This window comes from Bufo bufo, chromosome 1 (assembly GCF_905171765.1).
Source record: "Bufo bufo chromosome 1, aBufBuf1.1, whole genome shotgun sequence".
NCBI lineage: Eukaryota > Metazoa > Chordata > Amphibia > Anura > Bufonidae > Bufo > Bufo bufo.
Window position 1 is genome coordinate 46,957,768 of NC_053389.1, and position 27,200 is coordinate 46,984,967.

General features: G+C 48.9%; 2 protein-coding genes across 6 annotated transcripts in view; one reads left to right on the top strand and one right to left on the bottom strand.

Annotated features, from left to right (window-relative positions):
* The window catches only part of CROCC (ciliary rootlet coiled-coil, rootletin), a 59,411-nt gene extending 53,104 nt beyond the window's left edge, over nt 1-6,307 (top strand). For 4 of the 5 annotated variants that reach the window (XM_040422901.1, XM_040422892.1, XM_040422873.1 and 1 more), the window contains exons 32-37: nt 21-245; nt 337-486; nt 2,125-2,325; nt 2,736-2,867; nt 5,342-5,521; nt 5,605-6,307. In XM_040422901.1, coding sequence (XP_040278835.1) covers nt 21-245; nt 337-486; nt 2,125-2,325; nt 2,736-2,867; nt 5,342-5,521; nt 5,605-5,688 — 972 coding nt within the window. In that variant the 3' untranslated portion in view covers nt 5,689-6,307. The remainder of the gene's footprint in view (nt 1-20; nt 246-336; nt 487-2,124; nt 2,326-2,735; nt 2,868-5,341; nt 5,522-5,604) is intronic. The other variant, XM_040422883.1, reaches the window with a different exon arrangement.
* A 3,875-nt stretch (nt 6,308-10,182) lies between these two features.
* Nucleotides 10,183-26,595, bottom strand: MFAP2 (microfibril associated protein 2). The gene is made up of 10 exons (XM_040422983.1): nt 26,566-26,595; nt 25,366-25,491; nt 15,716-15,773; nt 15,249-15,299; nt 14,217-14,243; nt 13,844-13,993; nt 13,700-13,738; nt 13,258-13,345; nt 11,129-11,202; nt 10,183-10,846 (listed from the first exon to the last, which is right to left on the bottom strand). The coding sequence occupies exons 1-10, from the start codon at nt 26,578-26,580 to the stop codon at nt 10,743-10,745; spliced, it is 732 nt and encodes a 243-aa protein (XP_040278917.1). The 5' UTR covers nt 26,581-26,595; the 3' UTR covers nt 10,183-10,742.
* Nucleotides 26,596-27,200: the final 605 nt, after the last annotated feature.

Genomic DNA, 27,200 nt, shown 5'->3' on the forward strand with positions numbered 1-27,200 from the left:
CCTCTTCTTGCTCTCCCCAGCTTTCAGACAGTGAGGGGAAGGTGGGTGCGCTGCAGCTGTGTGTGGACCGCCTGAACACCACCCTGGGTAAGGTCCAGGACAGCGAGAACTCATTGAAGGAGAAAGTGCAGAGCTTGTCCAGCGCCCTCTCCGAGAGCAACTCCAGCACCAGCTCCTCGCAAGAGAAGATGGGACAACTGCAGAAGATGTTGACCACCAGCGAGCACGAAAGACGCATCCTGCAGGTCAGACCTGTTGAACCCTGCAGAGCATTGCGCCTCTGAACACAACAGAACAGACCTGTGCTAAGGTCTCTGACATTTCTTCCTCCACCAGGAGCGTTTGGAGGTGGCACGGCTCGCCGTGGCAGATGGGAAGAAGCAGAACGCGGGATTAATTGAGCAGATCCAGGAGCTGAGGGATGAGGTGGCAGAGGGAGAACTTCGGCGCATGGAGCTGGAAGGACAAGTCCGACAACTGCAGGAGGTTAGTTACCATTGATGCCTCTTATAAAGGTCCATTCCCGGTGCCGCCTCATATTTTCATTTAGTATTTTGTACATGAACCCCCTTTTTCCCTTCACCTATGACAGCACCATAGAGAGAGAGATGGATCCAACCCCACAACTGGACAGGAAGCTTCCTCCCTCAGTGTGGTTTCCTGTCCTCCGGACAGAGGAGCCTGGAGCATGCAGCCTCCGGGACTGTGAAACAAGGAACACCTTATGAACTTAGGTTATACATCGAATCTTTGTGTTGCGTGGTTGGTATGAATCTGTTTGGTGCCTTTTAGCATGATTGATAGGTTTGAATATTTGTCGGGCTTGAGGGCCCGGTTGACTGCCTCATGGCTTCGGGGCCTGGTTGACTGCCTCTTAGCTTTTAGGGGGAGGCCTGAAAGCTATGGGGCCTGGTTGGTTGCCTATTGGCTTCAGGCTGAATGCCTTTGATCTCATGTTGGTTTCATTGAATTCCGATGCCCTGTGCCTGCTTGGCTGTATGCCTGTGTGGCTATGCCTGTCTGGCTAAACATTTTTGCATCTATGCCGACTTTGTTGAACGCCTGGTTGGCGGTCCATCTGTGCATCTATGCTTGCTTAGCTGAATGTCTTGCATCTATACCTGCTTCGTTGAAAGCCTGGTCTGCTGAGCGCCTGTGCATCTATGCCTGGTTGGTTGAACACTTGTGCGTCCATGCTGGGTCAGCTTACTGCCTTTGGGTCTATGCCTGTCTGGCTGGCTGCCTTTGAGCCTACACCTGGTAGGCTGGCTGCCTTTGAGCCTGCGCCTGGGGCGGCTAGCTGCCTTTGAGCCTGCGGCTGGCTGCCTTTGAGCCTGCGCCTGGGGGCGGCTGGCTGCCTTTGAGCCTGCGCCTGGGGGCGGCTGGCTGCCTTTGAGCCCGCGCCTGGGGGCGGCTGGCTGCCTTTGAGCTAAATCGCGCAGGGCAAAGGCATTTTCTGGAGTTCCGGTGACTAACCGGGCTCTCCATAGGGCTGCCAGGCGGAGGCTTCAGCCCAGCAGTGAGCCCGGTGACGTCACTGGCACTGATGGGCGGGCTTTAGCGCTGCCCTGCCCTAGCCTGTAAAACGGCTAGGGCAGCGCTAAAGCCCGCCCATCAGAGCCAGTGTCGTCACCGAACACACTGCTGGGCAGAAGCCTCCGCCCAGCAGTGTGTTGTTGTAAATAAAAGAGCCCTTGCCCTGTGCGATAAAGCGCAGGGCAAGGGAGCGCATCGGAGCATGAAATACTCTGATGCTAACATCGGGGGGGCTGCCTGGGTAAAAGTCATGGGAGAAGGGGAAAAATTATAATTACACTTACCAGTAATTGGATTTTCCAGAACCCATGACAGCACACCTCTAATTCCCTCCCTGGTGCTTATGGTTGTTTCTGTCTTTCAAGTAAAAGAAAGAATGAGGTTATAGGAATTCTATTTTGTATGGCTCCTACTGATCTACTCTGAAATGAACACTGAGGGAGGAAGTTGGTGTTCCCTTTTTGATTGCTCTGGGGCTTCCTGTCCAGTTGTGGGGGCAGACCCATCTCTCTCTATGGTGCTGTCATGGGTTCTGGAAAATCCATTTACCGGTAAGTGTAATTATGATTTTCTACTCCTTCCTCACAGCTTCTGCAACAGCGTCAAGAATGTGAAGGTGTGTCTCTCCGTAACCTCAAGAAGCTGCAGGAAGAGAGAGACGTCCTCCAGGAGCGGCTGGCCGGGCTGCAGCGTGCAGTGGCTCAGTTAGAGGGGGAGAAACGGGAGGTGGAGCGCTCGTCCCTGCGCCTCGAGAAGGATAAGAACGCACTGAAGAAAACACTGGACAAGGTGAGGGGAGCATGTCGGGACCTTTTACCCTGTACCCACATATTAACAATGCCGGAGCGGAGGCCGATCTGGATTTTAGGTGCAGTGTTGTCAGGGAGACTTCATGTGGATCCTTATGACCATCCACCTCAATATCTAACACCTGCTTGGTCAGAACGGTGCCAGTCATGTGCGGACATTCATGTGGATTCGGATCCAGAATGGTGTGCCATTAGAATGTCTCAGTAGTGCAGCCTCAAGCTTTGTGTCAGCATGTGTTTTTCTCTGTTGTCCGGTTCACTGTAGGACCTTCTCCAAATCTTATTCTGTCCGCCCTCGGGTCCAGCATGTTCTCTCTCTCTCTCTGCTCGGAGGATGTGGTGCAGTTTATACGCTGCCGTATGAAGTCATATACTTTGGCCTCACTGCAGGTAGAGCGAGAGAAGCTGAAGACAGCGGAGGACACGTTGCGTCTGTCTGCAGAGAGGGGTCGCTTGGATCGGTCCCTGACTACGGTGGAGCAGGAGTTGGCGGAGGCCCAGAGACAGGTGCAGGCGCTGGAGGTAGGAGTCCCTCTGTATTGACCGCAGCTTTCACAGGCCGAGCTCTAGTTCAGGGAAGTGGTTGGGGGCTGGATGGGCTCGGTCTTCCTATTGGTTGGTTCATGTCATTCTTTCTCCCCTCCCCCGCTGTCCCTGTGAAGGCGCAATTATACAGGGTTAGGCGCAAGATCACATTCAGTCTGGTGAGTGAGGCCTAGTAGTCAGGAAACAGAGCTAAGGTGCCCCCACATCCTGACCATCTTCACCCTCTTGCCCTCACAGGATCCGTTTTCCGAGCTTTCCCCTGGCTGCCTGCATGAGCCCTCCTCTCTCATCTCCTCCTCGCAATAATGCTGAGCATGTGGATTTTTCATATTTTTTATTTTTTTTTAAGCCAAGATCGGGGGAAGCGTTCCTAAACCAGTGTAAGGACTCATGCACACGAACGTGTGCTGGCCAGGCCCGTGCTGTGAATCGCAATGCATAGGCACTGACCGTAGGGCCGCACGTGGACCCATTCACTTGAATGGGGTCCCTGATCAGCACTGCAAAAAAGTAGTAATGCTTCCGTTCCGCACCGCAAACCCATTCAAGTGAATGGGTCCGCTTTGGTAATGCGGTGCAAAAACGGCCGGGGCCTGTATTTTGCGGACCCACTGTTCGTGTGCATGAGTCCTTATTCTAATTTGCAAAGTGAGGTATAATAGCCTCCCTCCAAAAAAAAAAAAAATCCTTTTTTTTATTCGTGCACAATGCTGTGTGCCAAAAAAAATGTCCACTCGGGTGGATTCAAGAAAAGCGTCACATTAGATTTTTTTTTCTCTCCTTAGAGTCCAATCCTGATTTTGGCTTAAAAAAAAAAAAAAAAAAGTACAATACTAAGTGAAGCCTCAAATTTAAATCCTCAATAGAAATCAGGTTGTGTACTCCAGTCACAGCCAAAGCTGTAGCAACACTTCTGCTGACAGACACACTGAGCATGTTGGCTAAGATCACACAATGCACTGGGCTCTGCTTCATTGCATTGCTGCCTGTGTCCTCTTGACTCAGAGACAACAGGGATCGGCAACCTTCAGCACTACAACTCACAGCACGCTCTATTTCTGAGCACAACTGAGCAAATGTGCATGCTGGGAGTTGTAGTTTCACAACAGCTGCATTTCCAATGGTTGCTTTTCCCTGGTCTAGGGTTGAAGACTACTTCTCCCAGAGCGCAGAACTGCTCTGAAGCAGCAGCGATCTGTCAAGCCTTGCAGACCGAGATCTAAGCTGAAACCAACAGAAAAGTGACTGCAGTTCTTGATGTGAATGGAGTATATAAGACGGTAAATGCTTTGTTGCTCAGTGCTGTATGGAGACTTAGGCTGGGTTCACACGAGCGTTTCCGGATTAGGTCCGGATGCGTCCCGGTGTGTTGCGGCAAACCCGCGCGAGTAGGAATGCAATTGCAGTCAGTTTTGACTGCGATTGTGTTCCGATGTTCCGTTTTTATCGCGCGGGTGCAATGTGTTTTGCACGTGCGTGATAAAAAACCGACTGTGGTACCCAGACCCGAACTTCTTCACAGAAGTTCAGTTTTGGGTTAGTTGTAGTGTAGATTGTATTATTTTCCCTTATAACATGGTTCTAAGGGGAAATAATAGCATTCTGAATACAGAATGCATAGTAGGTGATCAATAGAGGGTTAAAAAAAAAAAAAAAAAAATTAACTCGCCTCCTCCGCGTAGTTCCTGGTCTCTTCTTTAATGATGAACTACAGGCTAGGACCTGTGGTGACGTCAGATCACATGCTCCAATCACATGGTCCATCACCACGGTGATGGACCATGTGATCTGACGTCACCAAAGGTTCTTTAGCCGACAGCTCATCAGAAGAGCCCGGGAACTACGCGATCAAGAGGAGAAGGTGAGTTAATTTGTTTATTTTTTTTAACCCCTCCAGCGCTATTTTACTAAGCATTCTGTATTCAGAATGCTATTATTTTCCCTTATAACCATGTTATAAGGGAAAATAATACAGTGAATAGACTGTCACCTAGCAACCATGCGTGAAAATCGCACCGCATCCGCACTTGCTTGCGGATGCTTGCGATTTTCACGCAACCCCATTCACTTCTATGGGGCCTGCGTTGTGTGAAAAACGCAGAATATAGAGCATGCTGCGATTTTCACGCAATGCACAAGTGATGCGTGAAAATCATCGCTCATCTGAACAGTCTCATTGAAATGAATGGGTCCGGATTCAGTGCGGGTGCAATGCGTTCACCTACCGCATTGCACCCGCGCGGAAATCTCGCCCGTGTGAACGCAGCCTTATCCTGTGAGGTGGTGCTCTGGATCCTTCGCTTTCTGCTGCCGCTTATCCCGACCCCATCAGCTGTCGCCTCCCGTTCCATCTAGAGCAGAACTATCCAATGCTTGCCGCCATAGATCCTGCTCCTAGTGCCAGATCCACCCGTGTACCGTCCGATCCCATCACCCGCTTTTCCACTCAGGCTCAGATCGCAGACATGGAGCAGACACATTCCCAGAGCCTGATGGAGACGGCAGCGCGACATCGGCAGGAGCTGCAGCTGGAAATCGAGAGACTACGGAGTGCCCAAACCCAGGCCGAGCGCACACTGGACGCCCGGGAGAGGGCACACCGCCAGAGGATCAGAGGCCTGGAGGAACAGGTAGAGCCTGGGGTACTACATCTCCAAGCAGGTGCGGTCAGGATCTGCATCTCCATCATCTGCTGTTACTTTGTCATCCACAGATTTCCACCTTGAAGGAACAGCTGCAGCAGGAACTGCGCCGGGGCCAGTCTCATTACACTCCGCCGCTGCTCTCAGGGAAATAACACGGAGACCCCCGCGCCGCTGCTCACACCCCTGGTGCTTCATCGGGACCAATACTTGTTGATATCTTCTTATCGCTCTGATCACAGCACTGACAACGAGGACTCTGAGGATGAGAGTTGTACTTCTATACAGAGGCACATTTGCAGGGTCCTCTTTACACTGAATGTATTTTTTATTTTTGGGGAGGGGGGTATAAAACTGTGAATTAATCAGGGAGAGGCGGTGATATAAGACCAAACCTGAAGGACGCAGGATCGGGGACTTAGATTGGCAGAGGCTGTCTCCCCTGTGACGCACACGGAAAACATTTGTATACTTTTTTAAGTGGAGAAAATATCTATTTTAATATTAAACGCACTAAAAAAAGGACGACGACATCATCAGCCGCCGCTCCGCTATGGGATCTGCAGCACCAAGGTCTGTGAGCCAAATTACATGGGGGACCTAACAGTCACCCTATTATGGGTACATGGTATTAGAGGACAGGTGCCGTCACCCTTTTGTATTAGTACTTTTCTGACTTCGGGGGAACACAACATGCCTTTGGGGTTTTGTACACTTTGTGCCACTGTGATTATTATTGTGATTTTAATAAAAAAAATAATTATATATAATAAATCAGTAGTGTCAATAATCAATGCAGAGAATATTCCATTTAATTCTGTAGTATGAGGTTGTCACAGCCCCGCCCCCTGTTACTGACATTGTGATCAGACATGAGATCCTCACACCTTATACTACAGGAGCAGCTACTCATCTATTACTGCTGACAACCAGCCTGTATATCATGTCTGAGAGGTTGTCACAGCCCCGCCCCCTGTCACTGACATCACTGATATAATATCATTACATTGTGATCAGACATGAGATCCTCACACCTTATACTACAGGAGCAGCTATTCATCCATTACTGCTGACAACCAGCCTGTATATCATGTCTGAGAGGTTGTCACAGCCCCGCCCCCTGTCACTGACATCACTGATATAATATAATTACATTGTGATCAGACATGAGATCCTCACACCTTATACTACAGGAGCAGCTATTCATCTATTACTGCTGACAACCAGCCTGTATATCATGTCTGAGAGGTTGTCACAGCCCCGCCCCCTGTCACTGACATCACTGATATAATATAATTACATTGTGATCAGACATGAGATCCTCACACCTTATACTACAGGAGCAGCTATTCATCTATTACTGCTGACAACCTGCCTGTATATCATGTCTGAGAGGTTGTCACAGCCCCGCCCCCTGTTAGTGACATCACTGATATAATATCATTACATTGTGATCAGACATGAGATCCTCACACCTTATACTACAGGAGCAGCTACTCATCTATTACTGCTGACAACCTGCCTGTATATCATGTCTGAGAGGTTGTCACAGCCCCGCCCCCTGTCACTGACATCACTGATATAATATAATTACATTGTGATCAGACATGAGATCCTCACACCTTATACTACAGGAGCAGCTATTCATCTATTACTGCTGACAACCTGCCTGTATATCATGTCTGAGAGGTTGTCACAGCCCCGCCCCCTGTCACTGACATCACTGATATAATATCATTACATTGTGATCAGACATGAGATCCTCACACCTTATACTACAGGAGCAGCTATTCATCTATTACTGCTGACAACCTGCCTGTATATCATGTCTGAGAGGTTGTCACAGCCCCGCCCCCTGTCACTGACATCACTGATATAATATAATTACATTGTGATCAGACATGAGATCCTCACACCTTATACTACAGGAGCAGCTACTCATCTATTACTGCTGACAACCTGCCTGTATATCATGTCTGAGAGGTTGTCACAGCCCCGCCCCCTGTCACTGACATCACTGATATAATATCATTACATTGTGATCAGACATGAGATCCTCACACCTTATACTACAGGAGCAGCTATTCATCTATTACTGCTGACAACCTGCCCCTATATCATGTCTGAGAGGTTGTCACAGCCCCGCCCCCTGTCACTGACATCACTGATATAATATCATTACATTGTGATCAGACATGAGATCCTCACACCTTATACTACAGGAGCAGCTATTCATCTATTACTGCTGACAACCTGCCCCTATATCATGTCTGAGAGGTTGTCACAGCCCCGCCCCCTGTCACTGACATCACTGATATAATATCATTACATTGTGATCAGACATGAGATCCTCACACCTTATACTACAGGAGCAGCTATTCATATATTACTGCTGACAACCAGCCTGTATATCATGTGTGAGAGGTTGTCACAGCCCCGCCCCCTGTCATCACTGATATAATATTACATTGTGATCAGACATGAGATCCTCACACCTTATACTACAGGAACAGCTATTCATCTATTACTGCTGACAACCTGCCTGTATATCATGTCTGAGAGGTTGTCACAGCCCCGCCCCCTGTCAGTGACATCACTGATATAATATCATTACATTGTGATCAGACATGAGATCCTCACACCTTATACTACAGGAGCAGCTGTTCATCCATTACCGCTGACAACCAGCCTGTATATCATGTCTGAGAGGTTGTCACAGCCCCGCCCCCTGTCACTGACATCACTGATATAATATAATTACATTGTGATCAGACATGAGATCCTCACACCTTATACTACAGGAGCAGCTATTCATCTATTACTGCTGACAACCTGCCCCTATATCATGTCTGAGAGGTTGTCACAGCCCCGCCCCCTGTCACTGACATCACTGATATAATATCATTACATTGTGATCAGACATGAGATCCTCACACCTTATACTACAGGAGCAGCTATTCATCCATTACTGCTGACAACCAGCCTGTATATCATGTCTGACATCACTGGCCCCTGTCACTGACATCACTGATAAAACAGTAATATAATTACATATTAGTATAAGGATCTTCGTCTTATCAGAGTGGTGTACTTACTGTGGAGGCAGCTTCTATTGAGTTCAATGGTGATTGTATATATTCCTGTGCACTAAGCTCCCTCTAGTGGTGGCTGCAGGCAGTAAGTTTCATACTATACTATATGGAGAGGAAGCAGGGGATTTAAATCTGTATTGGGGAGGTTTATCAGTGTTTTTAGGCCAGTTCTCTAATGTAAATACATTATATTGAAATATTACTTGCTCCACTTTTTAGGACGTGGAAGTTGAGTAAAGTTGCAACAGAATAGTTTTTTTTATTTTTAATTTAAAGGGGCCCTGTCATATCTGTAATTATTGAGAATCCTTGCATTTCCAGGTGACAAAGGTTTCTGTTCTAAATATTTCCCTTATTTAATCCCCAAACTAATTATTGCATTGTGGGGGGAGGGAGACTTCCTTTACTTCCGCTGCCTTTACCTCGCTATAATTATTATTATTTTTTTAATCCGATAATTTTTCTGAAAGACCTTAAATCACAATAACACAAACCCTTATCCATTCATCATATAGTTGTAGTGGTCTGTTTTTATGTTGCATTTCCATGAGCGTTCTATAGTGGAGGGATGTCACCCCAGTTGTAGTTGCGTGAGATCTATAATGGTATGTTTTGGCGCAGGTGTAATACTCTCTTGTTTCTCCTGGGATTGTATAGCGTGCCCTTAGTTGTAAATACAGATAAAAAGAACTTTTTGGGTATGTTAAATTCTCGTTGTATTTGTGCAAACTCTTTTAAGGCTTTATCAGAGTATAATTGAGTCATCCGACTAAGTCCATATCTGTATATTTGATACTTTGTCTATCTCTTTATACATGTAGTTGGGCCAGATTGGGGTATGACTTGTAAATCCAGTTATTAGCTATGTCTCTGGATTTCCACCAAACGTTATGTATTGTACGTACAGTAGCAGCTGGTATTGGTGCCTCTGACCATCTTCTAAGGCTGACATGACATTGTCTCCCTATCCTTCCTGCTGTATTTACCTTCTCGCCATTCTCCCCAACCCCTGATATGTTGTAATTGGGCTGCTGGATAATACACCCACGGGTCTGGTACTGCTAGCCCCCCTTGTGTTTTTGGCCTATGTAGTGTAGTAAGTTTTATACCTCTTTTCCATATTAGATCTCTAAATATTGCAATCACCCTATAAAAGAACCTGAGTGGGAATCCAGGTCGGGGCATTATATATAAGATATAAAAGTTGGGGCATCAGAATCATTTTTAGTGGATTGGTGCCTCCAATTATAGTGAGAGGCGGTCTGGTCCATGCTTCTACTTTACCTCTAAACCCATTAATCAGTGGTAGATTTAAGTCTTCAAATTCCTGTGTATTGGTAGATACCTGTATTCCCAAAAATTTAAAGGATGTGACTACTTGTAGGCCCCCTGTACTATACGGGGTTGAATTTCCCCCATTAGCCAGTGGCATCAGGACAGATTTTGACCAGTTGATGACCAGTCCAGATAACTTACCAAAATGATTTATAATTGTCATGGCTTCCGGGAGAGATGATTCCCAGTCCCACCTCGCTATAATTAGACGCGTCCTCGTGGCACGGGGTAAAATTCTGCATTTTATTTCTCTTTTATACAAAACACATTACAAAAAAGAAAGTCGAATCCACACGTCCCCGTAATGTGAAACGGATGGTGACTCAGAGGCTACAACAGGGAGGAAAGGTGAAGGGCGGGAGCCAGACAGCGGCAGAGCCCGGGGTGCGGGGGAAGATGGCAGGAGATCGTACAGTACACAACGACCGGAGCTCAGGATCCTCAGGACACATTGACCCGCTGCTGGCGACTGGCCACAATGTAACCGGAGCCCCAGACCCCTCCACTGCTGGAGAAACCAGTTCCGAGCAGAGCAGAGTCACTGGGAATATGGTGGAGCAGTGCAGTGTGCTGGGCTGGTTATTATATGGTAAGGACTAGTGGACAGAAGGGCGAGAGCCCACAGTGCCCTGACAGTGGCACATACAGTACAATACAGTAAAATATAGGGGGATATAATACTAGCACCTCCCACCCCTTTCAGTAATCACACTGACTGCGATTGAGGGCTCAGGGCGCCCTCCGGTGGCGGGTTGCTTTTCCTCTTGGTGGCACAGTCTCTTCTAACAGCCTCCACAGCTTCTGGTGCACTGCGCTCCCACCGAGTGACACAGCCCGCTGGACGCCACCACCCCGCAGCGGGGGAACTTGTCCCGGCACAGGTCAGCTGTGGGTGAAAAGAGAGGAAAGTGACTGCTCCGACATGGCCGACGAGCGCAAACCAGACAACACGACAACCAAAGCGAACAGATGGCGCCAACCATAATAATACGTGGACGTGCAATAAGCTTTAGGGCTCATGCACACAAATAACGGTGATGTGAACTCTCCCCAAGTTGCGTATAATAAATTAATAGGGAAGTTTGTAATGGGGGGCACATGGCAGATAATCGGGAGGATGAGACTCTAGGTCGTCATCATCATCACCACAGATTTGAGATGCTTTTACCTCTCAGGAGCTCCTCATGGGCGCACACAGTGCGTACACAGATCTCTTTGTTGATTACATACATGCGTCGTTGGCTGAGAAGACACAGAGGAGAACAAAGTTATAGAGAATACTGTACCCGGAGCCACCAACCAGAACAACCCAGCCTATACACCACCCCTGCAGAGCATCGACACCCATCCATTCAGACGCCAGCCCCTGCAGAGCATTGCAACCTTTCCGCATGTCTGTCCCAGTAGAGCACAGCCACCCATTCACACACTGGCCCCAGCAGAACACAGCTACCAGTCCGTACCGCAGAGCACAACTACATGTTCATACTCCAACAGAGCACAAGCACCCATCCACATGCTGACCCCAACAAAGCACAGCCACCTATCAACACACTGACCTCAGCAGAGAACCGCCACCCATCCACACGCTGACCTCAGCAGAGAACAGCCACCCATCCACATGCTGACCTCAGCAGAGAACAGCCACCCATCCACACGCTGACCTCAGCAGAGAACAGCCACCCATCCACATGCTGACCCCAACAAAGCACAGCCACCTATCAACACACTGACCTCAGCAGAGAACCGCCACCCATCCACACGCTGACCTCAGCAGAGAACAGCCACCCATCCACATGCTGACCTCAGCAGAGAACAGCCACCCATCCACATGCTGACCCCAACAAAGCACAGCCACCTATCAACACACTGACCTCAGCAGAGAACCGCCACCCATCCACACGCTGACCTCAGCAGAGAACCGCCACCCATCCACACGCTGACCTCAGCAGAGAACAGCCACCCATCCACACGCCGGCCGCAGCAGAGCACAGCCACCCATCCACACGCCGGCCGCAGCAGAGCACAGCCACCTATCCACACGCTGACCTCAGCAGAGAACAGCCACCCATCCACACGCTGACCTCAGCAGAGAACCGCCACCCATCCACACGCTGACCTCAGCAGAGAACAGCCACCCATCAACACGCTGACCTCAGCAGAGAACAGCCACCCATCCACACGCTGACCTCAGCAGAGAACAGCCACCCATCCACACGCTGACCTCAGCAGAGAACAGCCACCCATCCACACGCTGACCTCAGCAGAGAACAGCCACCCATCCACACGCTGACCTCAGCAGAGAACCGCCACCCATCCACACGCCGACCTCAGCAGAGAACAGCCACCCATCCACACGCCGGCCGCAGCAGAGCACAGCCACCCATCCACACGCTGACCTCAGCAGAGAACAGCCACCCATCAACACGCTGACCTCAGCAGAGAACAGCCACCCATCCACACGCTGACCTCAGCAGAGAACAGCCACCCATCCACACGCTGACCTCAGCAGAGAACAGCCACCCATCCACACGCTGACCTCAGCAGAGAACAGCCATCCATCCACACGCTGACCTCAGCAGAGAACCGCCACCCATCCACACGCTGACCTCAGCAGAGAACAGCCACCCATCCACACGCTGACCTCAGCAGAGAACAGCCACCCATCCACACGCTGACCTCAGCAGAGAACAGCCACCCATCCACACGCTGACCTCAGCAGAGAACAGCCACCCATCCACACGCTGACCTCAGCAGAGAACAGCCACCCATCCACACGCTGACCTCAGCAGAGAACAGCCACCCATCCACACGCCGGCCGCAGCAGAGAACAGCCACCCATCCACACGCTGACCTCAGCAGAGAACAGCCACCCATCCACACGCTGACCTCAGCAGAGAACAGCCACCCATCCACACGCTGACCTCAGCAGAGAACAGCCACCCATCCACACGCTGACCTCAGCAGAGAACAGCCACCCATCCACACGCTGACCTCAGCAGAGAACAGCCACCCATCCACACGCCGGCCGCAGCAGAGCACAGCCACCTATCAACACACCAGCCCCAGAAGAAAACAACCACCCATCCACACACCAAACCCAAACCCGAGCAGAGCCATCCATCCACACACCTATCTCAGCAGAACATAGCCACCTATCAACACACCAGCCCCAGAAGAACACAACCACCCATCCCGACCCCAGCAGAACATAGCCACATATTCACACACCGACACCAGCAGAACAGAGCCACCTATCAACATACCAACCCCAGCAGTGGACAAGCAGCCACTTACCTGTACAGACAGATCCCGTTCAGACACTGCTTGCAGGGCTTGTGGACAGAGTACAGGCGGGTGCAGGGATACTGCTCTTCACGACAATCTGTCAGGCAACACAAGTGTCATCAACAACGGACACGTCGTCCTCATAAAGCAGAGCTGTGCACATTTACAGTGGGAATTTATATTCTCCACCTAATAATAATGTGAATTGCAAATCATCATCTTCATCTTTATGATGAACGCCCATCAGATTTTAAGATGGCGATCACTGTTGTGTAGTCGTAGTCGGGATTCTTTCTTCCAGGTCAAAGACTACAATTCCTGCCCTTAGCCCTGTAAATACCCTGGGGTTGAGGTCGAATGCCTTGATGTTGCCCCCTGGCACCCAGGGCCCCTCCGCCCAGCTTTGCCTGTCACTTATGTCCTGACAATAGACTGATCTGGTGACACTTACCCAGGGGTCCAGGTTCTGTTGGTTCAGTCTGATAAGTATCTGAAATAGAAGACAAACAACTAAGCCGTCGCCGATCCTCTCCAGAGTCGCCAACAACAACATTTCACGCAGATCCCTCCTTGGATTTGGGTTTCAACTTCTTACCAAACGTTGGCGCTGGGATGATCTCCTGTTGGGTTTGCTGCTGTTGCTGAGGGACAAACTCAAACTGGTTTATCTGATGATCCGGTTGGGTCAGGACGTGGAATCCGGTCTGGACGGGCTGGTTCGGCTGATGCTGTACCACAGACTGTTCTGCCAGGGGCCCAGAAATCCAGAATATTAGATACAACGTAAACGAGTCACTACATGTGAAGGTCTGAAGATGAGACCTTCCTTTAGTTTCTGGATTTACAATGGTGGAGCTTACTGATATCTGCCCCTCATATGCAGTGGGTCTACAAGAAGGGCCAATTGTGTGATATTTGGTATCAAACAGCAATCCCCTCGGTCAGATCCGCCACTACTGGCCACTTACCGTCATAGTCGTAGTAATAAGGAGACTCTGGAAAAAAAAAAAAGGAGACGTAAGAGGCAGAAAGAGATTCTCCATTCAGAACATACAGCGCCCCTCCTGTCCATGGCTGGTATTGCAGCTCAGCTCCATTCATTGGAAAAAGGGGTGTTGTGTCTGGATACATAACCGAGACCCTTCCTTCTTATTTCACATTCACGCCAACCCTTCAATGGTTTAACAGCAATCTAAATTACTAAATGCTTTAATTAATCACCGTGTTCAAGATCTCTGCTGCTGTCAGTGAACAGACACAGCCAGCTTCTGAAAACCCATCCTCATCTAATGCTTTCCAAGCTGAGGGTTTGCTCCGATGTATTAATGCATGGGGGGAGGGGGGGGGGGGGGGGGGAGTTGTGCTGCTACTGTGTAACTCACTGATATAATTGTAACAAACCCTCAGCTGTGAGACGTATTGGGTCAGGGCGGGTTTTCAACCTCTGGGTGTAAACCAGACTGCTTCAATTTATTGACAGCAAGCATGGATCCTTAAAATGCTTAGAAAAGTAAGACATTTATCAATACGTCAGGAAAATGGTGTCAAAAAGTTGTAAAGTTTGGCCCACACTCAACTTATGCAAAATTTTGTTCTTTGCTCGACACTTTTCCAACCAAAATAGGGCGGGGGGCAAGAGAGCAGTCAGTGCGGGGCTGCGGCCTGGCGCAATTAATATAATGTATGCCAGGAAACTAGCATATATAATAACGGAGATCTACGCCGGCATCCTTGCTGGAATAGAGTTCAGTTTCAGCGCACAGATCTGCGCTGCATCATAACCTTGGAGCATCTGACGTCAGATTAAAACTCGCCATGTGAAATGCCGGTCTTAGTTAATGCCTCCGCCCAGTAGCTAATAGAAAGCTACTAACAAGATTTACCAACATGGGACTGCACCGGCCCTTTAAATGGTTTGAAACAATGTAACACAAGTCTTAACTACTATGTATCACACAGGAGGGGCGCAGCCTGTGGTCACAGCCCCGCTCAGGTCTTACCTGTGGGACTGTCGTACTGAGGGTTGGCCTCAAACTGCTGAGCCAAAATTCCTGCAGATACAATAAAGGACAGGTCACATATACAATGCATCAGCTCCAGGGAGAAGCACAATGGTAAAGCACTGAGACATGGGCTTGTCCAGGGCACAGGGGCGCACCACCAATGAGGCCAGGTGAGGCGATGGCCTCAGGCAGCACCAGGTAGGAGCAAGAGGGGGGCAGCCGAAGGGCCATGGGCTGAAAGGAAGGAGTTAGGTTAGGAAATTGGCATTGGGAGCGGGGGCGCTGTTTCAGTTTTCGCCTCAGGCAGCAGAAAGGCTAGGTGCACCCCCCCCCGCTAGGGAAGCCGCCATGTTGGCGATGATCGGCTGAGGCACAGCCACTGGATGCATCCCGGCGCAGTGACTGGCTGCGGATACAATCTGGATGATGAGGGGCGATGTAAAGGGGCCGAATTCACCACTTACCCTGGACACAGAGGAGGAGGAGACAAGCGGCGCGCATGGCTGCAGGAAACGGGCTTATCTGCAATACAGAAACATAAGGAGAATTAGGCCTCTTTCACACGGGCGTCGCGGGTGAGGGCCGGAGGCGATGCAGGTGCGTTCAGGGAAAGGCACGCAATTTCTGTATGTTTTGACTGCGATTGCGTTCCGTTGTTTCCGCGCGAGTGCAATGTGTTTTTCACGAGCGTGATAAAAAACTGAATGCGGTACCCAGACTTCTTCACAGATGTTCGGGTTAGGGATCGGTGTTCTGTCGATCTTATTATTTTCCCTTATAACATGGTTATAAGGGAAAATAATAGCATTCTTCATACAGAATGCATAGTAAATTATGAATGGAGGGGTTAAAAAAAAATAATAATTAACTCACCTCATCCACTTGTTCGCGCAGCCGGTCTTCTTTCTTCTTCTTCTTTCAGGACCTGCAAAAGGACCTTTGATGACATCATCGCGCTCACCACGTGATGTCAGCGCAGGCCCTGTTTCCCATGTTATAAGGGAAAATAATACAGGGAATACACTTTAATGGGGTCCGGGGTTCCTCATCCCTATCATCTCCAAGCAACCATGCGTAAAAATTGCACCACATCTGCACTTGCTTGCGGATGCTTTCGATTTTCACTCAGACCCATTCATTTCTATGGGGCCTGCGTTGCACGAAAATCACAGCTCATCTGCACAGCCCCATTGAAGTGAATGGGTCCGGATTCAGTGCGGGTGCAATGCGTTCACTTCACGCATTGCACCCGCGCAGAAATCTCGCCTGTGTGAAAGGGGCCTTAGGATGTCTTCAGAGCTGCACTCATACCGCAGACATTCTGTCGGTTGCTCCTCAGCGGCCACTTGAATGATGCTTGTTGTCAGATGCTGAGAAGGAACTGCTGGGAATTTAAAGGGATCTTCCACCTAAACTAGTACAAATCTATTTGTATGTGGCAGCAAAAGCCCGGCCAAGTCTCTTGCCCCTTTGGTGACTCTTCCTCATGTCTAATCTGTATATTTTTAGGCCACGAGCTCCACTGATTCCAGCAGACATTATAACAGGAGGTATCGAGGTACGGCCTTGCCGCCAGGACCTTCCCTCCTTTAGAACATCATCATAAAACTAAAGTGGCCAGCAGGGGGCATGACCATGGGTGGGCATTCACATTGACCCGAGGGGGAGGAGAGCCAAGGAGCCCGTTGATGAGATCACTTATATTCTGAGATGTAGGGTTAGATCAAAGTTTCACAAAATCATTACCGACACGGTTTTTCATTTTTCTTTCATCTTTAGCGCAGTTAGAAGCCGGGCAACGTGCCCAAAGTCACAGGGTAAGTCAGAGCCAATCAACACGCACGGATGCATCTACCGGCCTCCCGCAACGGCAGACTGGATGGACGCAATGTGGACATCCTAAGAATATAACGTGACGAGTGAAGGGATGGACAGAGCTGCGTCACCCGTTCAAGGGGTAGTAACCCCAACGGACGTCACTGCCATGTAAATACCCAGAGATGACTCTTTATATTAGGGCTCATTCACACGAATGTATTTTCTTTCCATGTCCGTTCCGTTTTTTTGCGGACCGTATACGGAACCATTCATTTCAATGGGTCTGCAAAAAAAAAAAAAAAAAACGGAAGGTACTCTGTGTGCATTCCGTTTCCATTTGTTTGTATTTCCATTCCGCAAAAAAGAACCGCATTACGGACAAGGATAGTACTGTTCTATTAGGGGTCAGCTGTTTTGCGGAACGCAAAATACATACGGTCGTGTGCATGAGGCCTTAGGGTTAGGACACTGCAGGGGCAGTCCTTGTCCTGGGAACATTGGAATATATCTGGCTGATGTATTCGGTGTGAAGAGGTATCACAGATTCACAGCTCTTACAGTAAAGAACCAGCTTAGAGGTGACTGTTCTACAGATTCAATGGGGTACTAATGTATTGTCATTGTCCATATTGCTTTGTTTGCTGGCTGGATTGATTTTTCCATTACATTATACCCTGCTCGTTTCCATGGTTACGACCACCCTGCAATCCATCAGTGGTGGCCGTGCTTGCATACTATAAAAAAAGCACCAACGTATGTGTACTCCTACGGTCCCGGCCACTAGAGAGCAAGCACGACCACAGCTGCTGGATTGCAGGGTGGTCTGTAACCATGGAAACTAGCCGCGTGTAATGTGGTGTAAAAATGAATCCAGTCAGCAGAGGAAGCAATATGGATGATAACAATACATTAGTAAGAGCCTTGTATTAACTTTCTCTACATGATAAATGCCACTTGCTGAAGTGACACAACCCCTTTAACCCCTTAAGCCTCATTCACATGTTCTCCACGGACGCAAGCTCTATTTTGGCCGTCATGCCCATTATAGTCTATAGAACATTAAGAAGAGATGCTTTGAAAATTATTTTTCAGCTGTTGAGTGTCGGTGAAACACGGATGACACACGGACAGCAAAAAACGGACACACGGATCCATCACTGACTACGTTTTCACAGATTTAAACACGGACGTGTGAATGAGGCTTTACTGATTTTACAGTAAAGAACCACCTCCTGAGATAACTATTTGACAGATTCACAGCTCTTACAGTAAAGAATCAGCTCCTAAGGAAACTACTCCTCAGACTCTCAGCTCTTACAGTAAAGAACCAGCTCTTGAGGTGACTAATTCACAGACCTTACAGTAAAGAATTGTTTATGAGGTTACTACTCCTCAGACTCACAGCTTTTACAGTGAAGAATCAGCTCCTGCGGTGACTACTCCTCAGACTCTCAGCTCTTACAGTGAAGAATCAGCTCCTGCGGTGACTACTCCTCAGACTCTCAGCTCTTACAGTGAAGAATCAGCTCCTGCAGTGACTACTCCTCAGACTCTCAGCTCTTACAGTAAAGAATCAGCTCCTAAGGAAACTACTCCTCAGACTCTCAGCTCTTACAGTGAAGAATCAGCTCCTGCGGTGACTACTCCTCAGACTCTCAGCTCTTACAGTAAAGAATCAGCTCCTGCAGTGACTACTCCTCAGACTCTCAGCTCTTACAGTAAAGAATCAGCTCCTAAGGATACTACTCCTCAGACTCTCAGCTCTTACAGTAAAGAATCAGCTCCTGCGGTGACTACTCCTCAGACTCTCAGCTCTTACAGTAAAGAATCAGCTCCTGCAGTGACTATTCCACAGATTCTCAGTTCTCACAGTAAAGAATCAGCTCCTAAGGATACTACTCCTCAGACTCTCAGCTCTTACAGTAAAGAATCAGCTCCTAAGGATACTACTCCTCAGACTCTCAGCTTTTACAGTGAAGAATCAGCTCCTAAGGATACTACTCCTCAGACTCTCAGCTTTTACAGTGAAGAATCAGCTCCTAAGGATACTACTCCTCAGACTCTCAGCTCTTACAGTAAAGAATCAGCTCCTGCGGTGACTACTCCTCAGACTCTCAGCTTTTACAGTAAAGAATCAGCTCCTGCGGTGACTACTCCTCAGATTCTCAGTTCTTACAGTAAAGAATCAGCTCCTAAGGATACTACTCCTCAGACTCTCAGCTCTTACAGTAAAGAATCAGCTCCTGCGGTGACTACTCCTCAGATTCTCAGTTCTTACAGTAAAGAAGCTTTGACGCTTCTGGAGACTGAACTTTTTCTTCTCCAGTCGGAGGCAGTGCCCCCTTGCTTTTGAGCGCATTTTACATGGAACAGCTTTTCCCCGTATGTTTTGTACGGCCCATTCATATATTTGTATAGGTTAAAGGGGCTGTCCGGGTTCAGAGATTAACACCCGGACATACCCATAATTTCACCCAGGCAGCCCCCCTGATGTAAGCATCGGAGCATTTCATGCTCTGATGCGCTCCCTTGCTCTGCGCTGGATCGTGCAGGGCAAGGGCTCTTTCATTTACAATAACACACTGTCTTCCACCCAGCAGTGTGTTTGGTAACGTCACCGGCTCTAATGGGCGGGCTTTAGCGCTGCCCTAGCAGTTTTACAGGCTAGGGCAGCACTAAATCCCGCCCATCAGTGCCGGTGACGTCGCCGGGCTTCCTGGCAGCCCCATGGGAGCCCGGTACGTCACCGGAACTCCAGACAATGCCTTTGCCCTGTGCGATTCAGTGCTGGGCAAAGGAGAACATCGGAGCATGAACTGCTCCGATGCTCAGGTCAGGGGGGGCTGCCGGGGTGAAAATGGGGGTATGTCCGGGTTCAGCTCTGAACCCAGACAACTACTTTAATCATGTCCCCCCCTTACAGATCTTCTCAAGACTAAATAAATTTAAAGGAAATGTGTCACCAATAATTTTATCTGCCAGTTAAAACCAGATAGCGACAGATCCTTTTCCTCTAATCAGTTTTCATTTTCTGATTGTAGATTTCTTTATTCTATTTTCTGACCATGATTATGGGGGCGGCCATCTTGCCGGAGCTCTTTCTTAACAGCATTTACACAGCATTAAAAAAAATAGCTTTACGGCAGCCTCATGGGCCACAGACACAATGGTCAGGGGGGACCTCACTGGTTTACTGGGCAGCTCTGACAATCACCTACTGTAAATGATGGATCCTGCCTTATCTATACACAGAGGTGATATTATTACAGGCAGGTAAGTACCCAGACTGTATACCTGTGTAGTACATCTCAGGTATACACACAGCAGGTAAGTACCCGGACTGTATACCTGTGTAGTACATCTCAGGTATACACACACAGCAGGTAAGTACCCGGACTGTATACCTGTGTAGTACATCTCAGGTATACACACACAGCAGGTAAGTACCCGGACTGTATACCTGTGTAGTACATCTCAGGTATACACACACAGCAGGTAAGTACCCGGACTGTATACCTGTGTAGTACATCTCAGGTATACACACAGCAGGTAAGTACCCGGACTGTATACCTGTGTAGTACATCTCAGGTATACACACAGCAGGTAAGTACCCGGACTGTATACCTGTGTAGTACATCTCAGGTATACACACACAGCAGGTAAGTACCCGGACTGTATACCTGTGTATTACATCTCAGGTATACACACACAGCAGGTAAGTACCCAGACTGTATACCTGTGTAGTACATCTCAGGTATACACACACAGCAGGTAAGTACCCAGACTGTATACCTGTGTAGTACATCTCAGGTATACACACACAGCAGGTAAGTACCCGGACTGTATACCTGTGTAGTACATCTCAGGTATACACACACAGCAGGTAAGTACCCGGACTGTATACCTGTGTAGTGCATCTCAGGTATACACACACAGCAGGTAAGTACCCGGACTGTATACCAGTGTATTACATCTCAGGTATACACACACAGCAGGTAAGTACCCAGACTGTATGACCTATGTACTACATCTCAGAAGCACCCATGACTCCTCTGTAGTTCCATGTTGAGGGTTATACTCCCAGTCCCAGCAATGACTGCAGATGTAGAATGTAACAATGGAGAAGGAATATTCTGCCTCCAGAGGAGCTTACAATCTAACGTCGGCCCCTAGTCCGGCGCAGACATAACACGATCCTGTGTCGGGAATGTGAGACGTTTAGGTTATTACCCGGGAGGTTCAGGAAACTGGAGAAAAGCCAAATCCTGCCTCCAGCCCCCGCAACACAGCGAGTCCAGACAAGACCCCCGAGCCGTGGTATGAGGCATTGAGTCACACAGACCAACCACAGAGCCATAGCCGGGGCATGAGGCATCCAGAACCACACACCAACCACAGAGCCACAGCCAGCCGGGGCATGAGGCATCCAGAACCACACACCACAGAGCCATAGCCGGGGCATAAGGCATCCAGAACCACAGAACCATAGCCAGGGAATGAGGCATCCAGAACCACACACCACAGAGTCATAGCCGGGGCATGAGGCACCCAGAACCACACACCAACCACAGAGCCACAGCCAGCCGGGGCATGAGGCATCCAGAACCACACACCAACCACAGAGCCACAGCCAGCCGGGGCATGAGGCATCCAGAACCACACACCACAGAGCCATAGCCGGGGCATAAGGCATCCAGAACCACAGAACCATAGCCAGGGAATGAGGCATCCAGAACCACACACCAACCACAGAGTCATAGCCGGGGCATGAGGCACCCAGAACCACACACCAACCACAGAGCCATAGCCGGGGCATGAGGCATCCAGAACCATACACCACAGAGCCACAGCCGGGGCATGAGGCATCCAGAACCACACACCACAGAGCTACAGCCGAGGCACCAGGAGCTACACACCAACAAAAGCCAAAGCTGAGGTACCTAGGACCACACACCAACCTCAGTTTGATTATATAGTTCAGGGATAGCTACTCTAGCCGCTGTGAAACTACAACTCCCATCATGCACATTTACTTGGCTGTTCCCATAGAAATCAAAGAAGGATTCTGGGAGTTGTAGTTTCAGAATAGCTGGAGTGCCGGATGTTGCTGATCTGGATGCCGCCGTCACATGGCAGCGGCCATTATTCACTCGGACTCGGTGGAAAGTCTCGTTGTACAGGTTTACCCCCCTTCCCGCGGGCGACGTGGTCACTGGCACAATGATGTCGCTCACAGGTAGACGCTCCGTACATCACATTTTCCACTTTTTGCTGCCAGACCCGGGGGGGGGGGGTGAAGGGTTTCTACGTGATGAGCGCTGCCAGCAAACAAGAGATGGCACCGGGGCCCGGGATTACCACATCGTGATGGAGGAAAACATGGAAGCCGTGACCACTGAGCGAGCAAATCTCTGCCCGATCATTACTGTGGTTAAAGGAGGAAAAGTGTTAAATAATCCACCCGACACCTCACGAAGTGTTACTTTTCCTACCTCTAAGGAGTCAGGAAGAAGTGTCATGTCACACTTGGCTGTCAGTTCCTTAGTGTGAGCCCCAAGGACTCCTCATCCATCTGGAATCCATTATGTATCACCACTTTGAGGATTAAGGGTCCAGGATTAGAAAAACATGGCTGCTTTCTTCCAAGAACAGCGCCACACCTGTCTACAGGCTGTGTGTGGTATTGCAGCTCAGCCCTATTCACTTCAATGGAACGGAGCTGCGAAGCAAACACACAACCCATGGACTGGTGAAGGAAGCAGACGAGTTTTCTAAATCCTGGACACCCCCTTCAACTCCTCCTGTCATTGGCCATTGCAGCCCAGAAAAGAGAATGGGATGGAAATTGCGCAGAACCCCCGCCACTGCTGCTCATGGAGGATGGCAGATCAAATAATGTCTCCGACAGTCGCATGGCGACAATTATACAATAAGTCTCAGCCGCCCTGAGTGTCCATTTACTACATGTGCCGACGTATCCGTAAAAAGAACCTCATGGGAACAGTTCGGCGCCCCCGGCAGGGTTTCTGATTTCATGGCGCTATTCAAAGTGGAGGTGTCTGTGCGGTATTTTTTGTAAAGTCCAGGTTCACATCAGCGACAGCTTCCGTTTTATTTTTTTCCCCGAGGAAAATCCAGTGTTAGTAAAGTGTATGAGATCACACACGTCGCACGTACACTCCGCTTTTTTGTTCCGTGCGGATTTTGAAATCTGCAGCGTGTCCGCTATTTGTGCGGATCTCACCCTCTTCAATGCAAGAGTGAGATATGCCGCAAAACCGCATCATATCCACACCAAACACACAGATATCTCCTGATAGATTGTAAGCTCTTGCGCACAGGGCCCTCAGTCCTCCTGTTTTAATTGTTGACCTGTTTGCTGCTGTACTAGAAGCCCCTAAATGTAAAGCGCTGCGGAATATGTTGGCGCTATATAAAGTTTATTATATTTGCACGGAACTTCTGCAAGTCAGCCCCACACCCGCGTGCGGATAGCCTCAGGGGCTCATGCACATGATCGCAAGGGCTCCGTGCCCGTACTGCAGACGGAAAACAGCGTCCGCAATATACGGGCACTGGCCGTGTGCACTCCGTGCTGCAGACCCCTTGACTTGAAGGGGTCTGCAAGATACGGCAAAAGGTAGGAGATGTCCTATCTTTTGCGGAGCGGAGGCACGGATCGGAAACACTACGAAGCGCTTCCGTAGGCGTTTCGGCTCCATATCTCCACAGCACAAAAGATAGGACCTACCTTTTGCCGTATTTTGCAGACCATGGACCCATTCATGACAATGGGAGCCCTTACATTTGTGTGCATGAGCCCTAAGGCTAGGTTCACACGTGCAGATCTTCTGCATTGATTTCAATGGGGAATCTGCATGTTAAGGGCTCAGGCACACGACTGAATGTATTTTGCGGCCTGAAAAAAAATGGATCCGCAAAAAGTACGCATGACGTCCGTGTGCATTCCGTATTTTGTGGGACGGAACAGCCAGCCCCTAATAGAACAGTCCTATCCTTGTCCGCAATGTGGACAATAATAGGACACATTTTTTTGCAGAATGGAAATACGGACATGAGGAAACGGAATGCACACGGAGTAACTTCAGTGGGTCTTTTTTTTTGGCGGATCTGTTGAAATTAATGGTTCCGTATACGGTCCGCGTTAAAAACACATCTGATCGGATTCTGCATCAGGTTTTTTTTCAGGTGTGAACCTAGCCTAATAGGTGTCCAAGGTGTCTGAGGGTATAAGGTAAGTGATTGTCAGCTCTTTGGCCCGCGCTCTCACATTTTCTCCTCTACATAGAGGTGTCGGAGCTGCAGATCCTGGACATTTGGTGTAACCAAATGGTCCCAGCAGCTGCTCCTCGGGGCCCGTAAACTGCCTGCGGCAAGGTGACATCCAGCTGTAAAAGGGATCATCATAACCCCCTCCACCCCCAGCCCCTGCTCCCCTCCTGAAATAGAGGAAGCCTTTGTTCCCTTCATTTTGTGGTTCATTCAGGATGGAAACATCTGGGATTCATCAGCAAACCCCCCTCTAACCCACCCCATCCAAAATCCAGGACAGCCCTCCCCCCCCCCCCCAGGGGCCACTCCCAGCCCCTACCCCCTAATTCCCTTTTATACACTTCCAGCTGTGAACAAGGGGGACAAAAGGCAAAAGGCAAAAAAATAAAAAAAAAACTAGACAAAGTTTAGGATTTGGCTGCTGATCAGGAAGACAAAGTCTAATTACATGAGCCGCCTGCGCTGGAGGGAAGGGGTGTCCTTATACAGGCCCCCCCCCCCCCCATTCCTGGGGTGCACTATGAAGAGCCCATTGCTGGAACCCCCAAAAATCCCTCCTAAAAAAAAAAGAACTAAAATTACCTGACTGCAAAAATGGGGGGTCCTATAACTGCGCCCCCCTAAGAAGAACCCACTGACCCCAGCCGTCTTGAGCAGCCATATTGTCTGAAGGTGGGATTAACCCTTTGTCACCAGTCATCTCATAGAATTTAACCGTGAAGGTCCTGCGTACGTTATATGGCAGACCGAGAAGTAATTAGAACAGAGTAACAAAGTATCTAATTAAATCTCCGGAATAATTACTAAGTATGCAGATGAGGGGTCTCCTGGCCGCAGGGGTCACTAGGTTTATGGATAATTGATACATTTCTGTTACAAGAATCATTCAATGAACCTATAAATAGCAACAAGTAGAAATGAATGACCCCCAGCCTGGAGCAGGACCCCCAACTCTGCGGCCCTTGTGGGACCCTGATCTGGGCTGGGGGGTCCAGCGTCTTACCACAGTGTAGTGCTGCAGGCTCCGGGCTGTCTCTTCTGTCTTGCAGTCTCTTGCTGTCTTCTCTCTATCTGAGGCTCTCACAAGGGGACAAATCCCTACATCCAGACTGAGCTGCTCCGCTGGGTCCTAAAGAAACAGGATACAGTTCAAGTATCCCCTCCTGACACCCTCTGTGCTGCCAAAAAGACATTGCTCTGTGACAGATGCATAGTGATATATTCTGCAGATTATTACACCTCTGACCTCTCTAGATATATGCAGAACATCGCTCTTTCCTCTCTACCTCCTGACAGATACAGTGATATATTCTGCAGATTATTACACCTCTGACCTCTCTAGATATATGCAGAACATTGCACTGTCCTCTCTACCTCCTGACATATACATAATTATCTATTCTGCAGATTATTACATCACTGACCTCTCTAGAAATCTGCAGAACATCACTCTGTCCTCGCTACCTCCTGACATATACATAATTATCTATTCTGCAGATTATTACATCACTGACCTCTCTAGAAATCTGCAGAACATCACTCTGTCCTCGCTACCTCCTGACATATACATAATTATCTATTCTGCAGAATATTACACCTATGACCTCTCTAGAGATCTGCAGAACATCACTCTGTCCTCTCTACCTCCTGATAAATACATAGTGATATATTCTGCAGATTATTACACCTCTGACCTCTCTAGAGATCTGCAGAACATCGCTCTGTCCTCTCTACCTCCTGACATACATAATTATCTATGCTGCAGATTATTACATCACTGACCTCTCTAGAAATCTGCAGAACATCACTCTGTCCTCTCTACCTCCTGACAGGTACATAGTGATATATTCTGCAGATTATTACACCTCTGACCTCTGTAGAGATCTGCAGAACATCGCTCTGTCCTCTCTACCTCCTGACAGATACATAGTGATATATTCTGCAGATTATTACACCTCTGACCTCTCTAGAGATCTGCAGAACATTGCTGTACATTAATGGATGTGTAAGGCGACTCTCCCCCTCTGACACCTCATTGTCACCTCCGTCCTCCCCCGCCGACCAGTGATTGCACCATCAGAGGCCTGGAGTTTATAGCAGGATGATAAACATGTCAGCCCCGTGGGGGGCTGTTGCACCCCCTTCCTCCAGGACATGGTGTCCAGATTGGAGAATTTTGGATCCACATTTAATTCTTATTTACTAGATATAAACACATGTGTAAACCGCGAGCAGGACTGAAGCCACGAGTCCAGATGCTGCGAACCTCTGGGGGATAATTCTATTGGGGGAAAAGGGGGTCAAAATCAGGATGAATGATATCAGAATAAATTACAGCAGTGCCAGAAAACCGTACCGAGTGCGACCAGCAGGATGGAAGATCGCAGACGTGGTTAACGCTACTCAATGCCAGGCGGCTGCTGGAAAGCTTGGGGGTCCGGCCACAGGGTCCGATTCCGGATGCCATTAATGATTTTGGCTTCCAAAAGCTGAAAAATAAGGCCTCATGCACACGACAGTTCCGTTTTTTTTTGCGGTCCGCAAAAAACGGAAGCCGTCCGTGTGCATTCTGCAATTTGCGGAGCGGAACGGGCGGCCTATTGTAGGAATGCCTATTCTTGTCCGGAAAACGGACAGGAATAGGACAGGTTATGTTTTTTTGCGGAGCAACGAATGCGGACAGCACACGGAGTGCAGTCCGCATCTTCTGCGGCTCTATTGAAGTGAATGGGTCCGCACCCGAGCCGCCAAAACTGCGGCTCGGATGCGCAACCAAAACAACGGCCGTGTGCGCGAGGCCTTACATTCATATACAATGTGATTCTCTTGTCTGTACAT

What these genes read in the sequence shown, in the direction of transcription:
- MFAP2 (XM_040422983.1), bottom strand. An exon ending in GCCTGCAGCACTACACTGTG is followed by an intron (nt 15,774 to 25,365) that starts GTAAGACGCTGG and finishes TCTGTATTGCAG; the next exon opens with ATAAGCCCGTTTCCTGCAGC. An exon ending in AACAGAACCTGGACCCCTGG is followed by an intron (nt 13,346 to 13,699) that starts GTAAGTGTCACC and finishes GTTGCCTGACAG; the next exon opens with ATTGTCGTGAAGAGCAGTAT.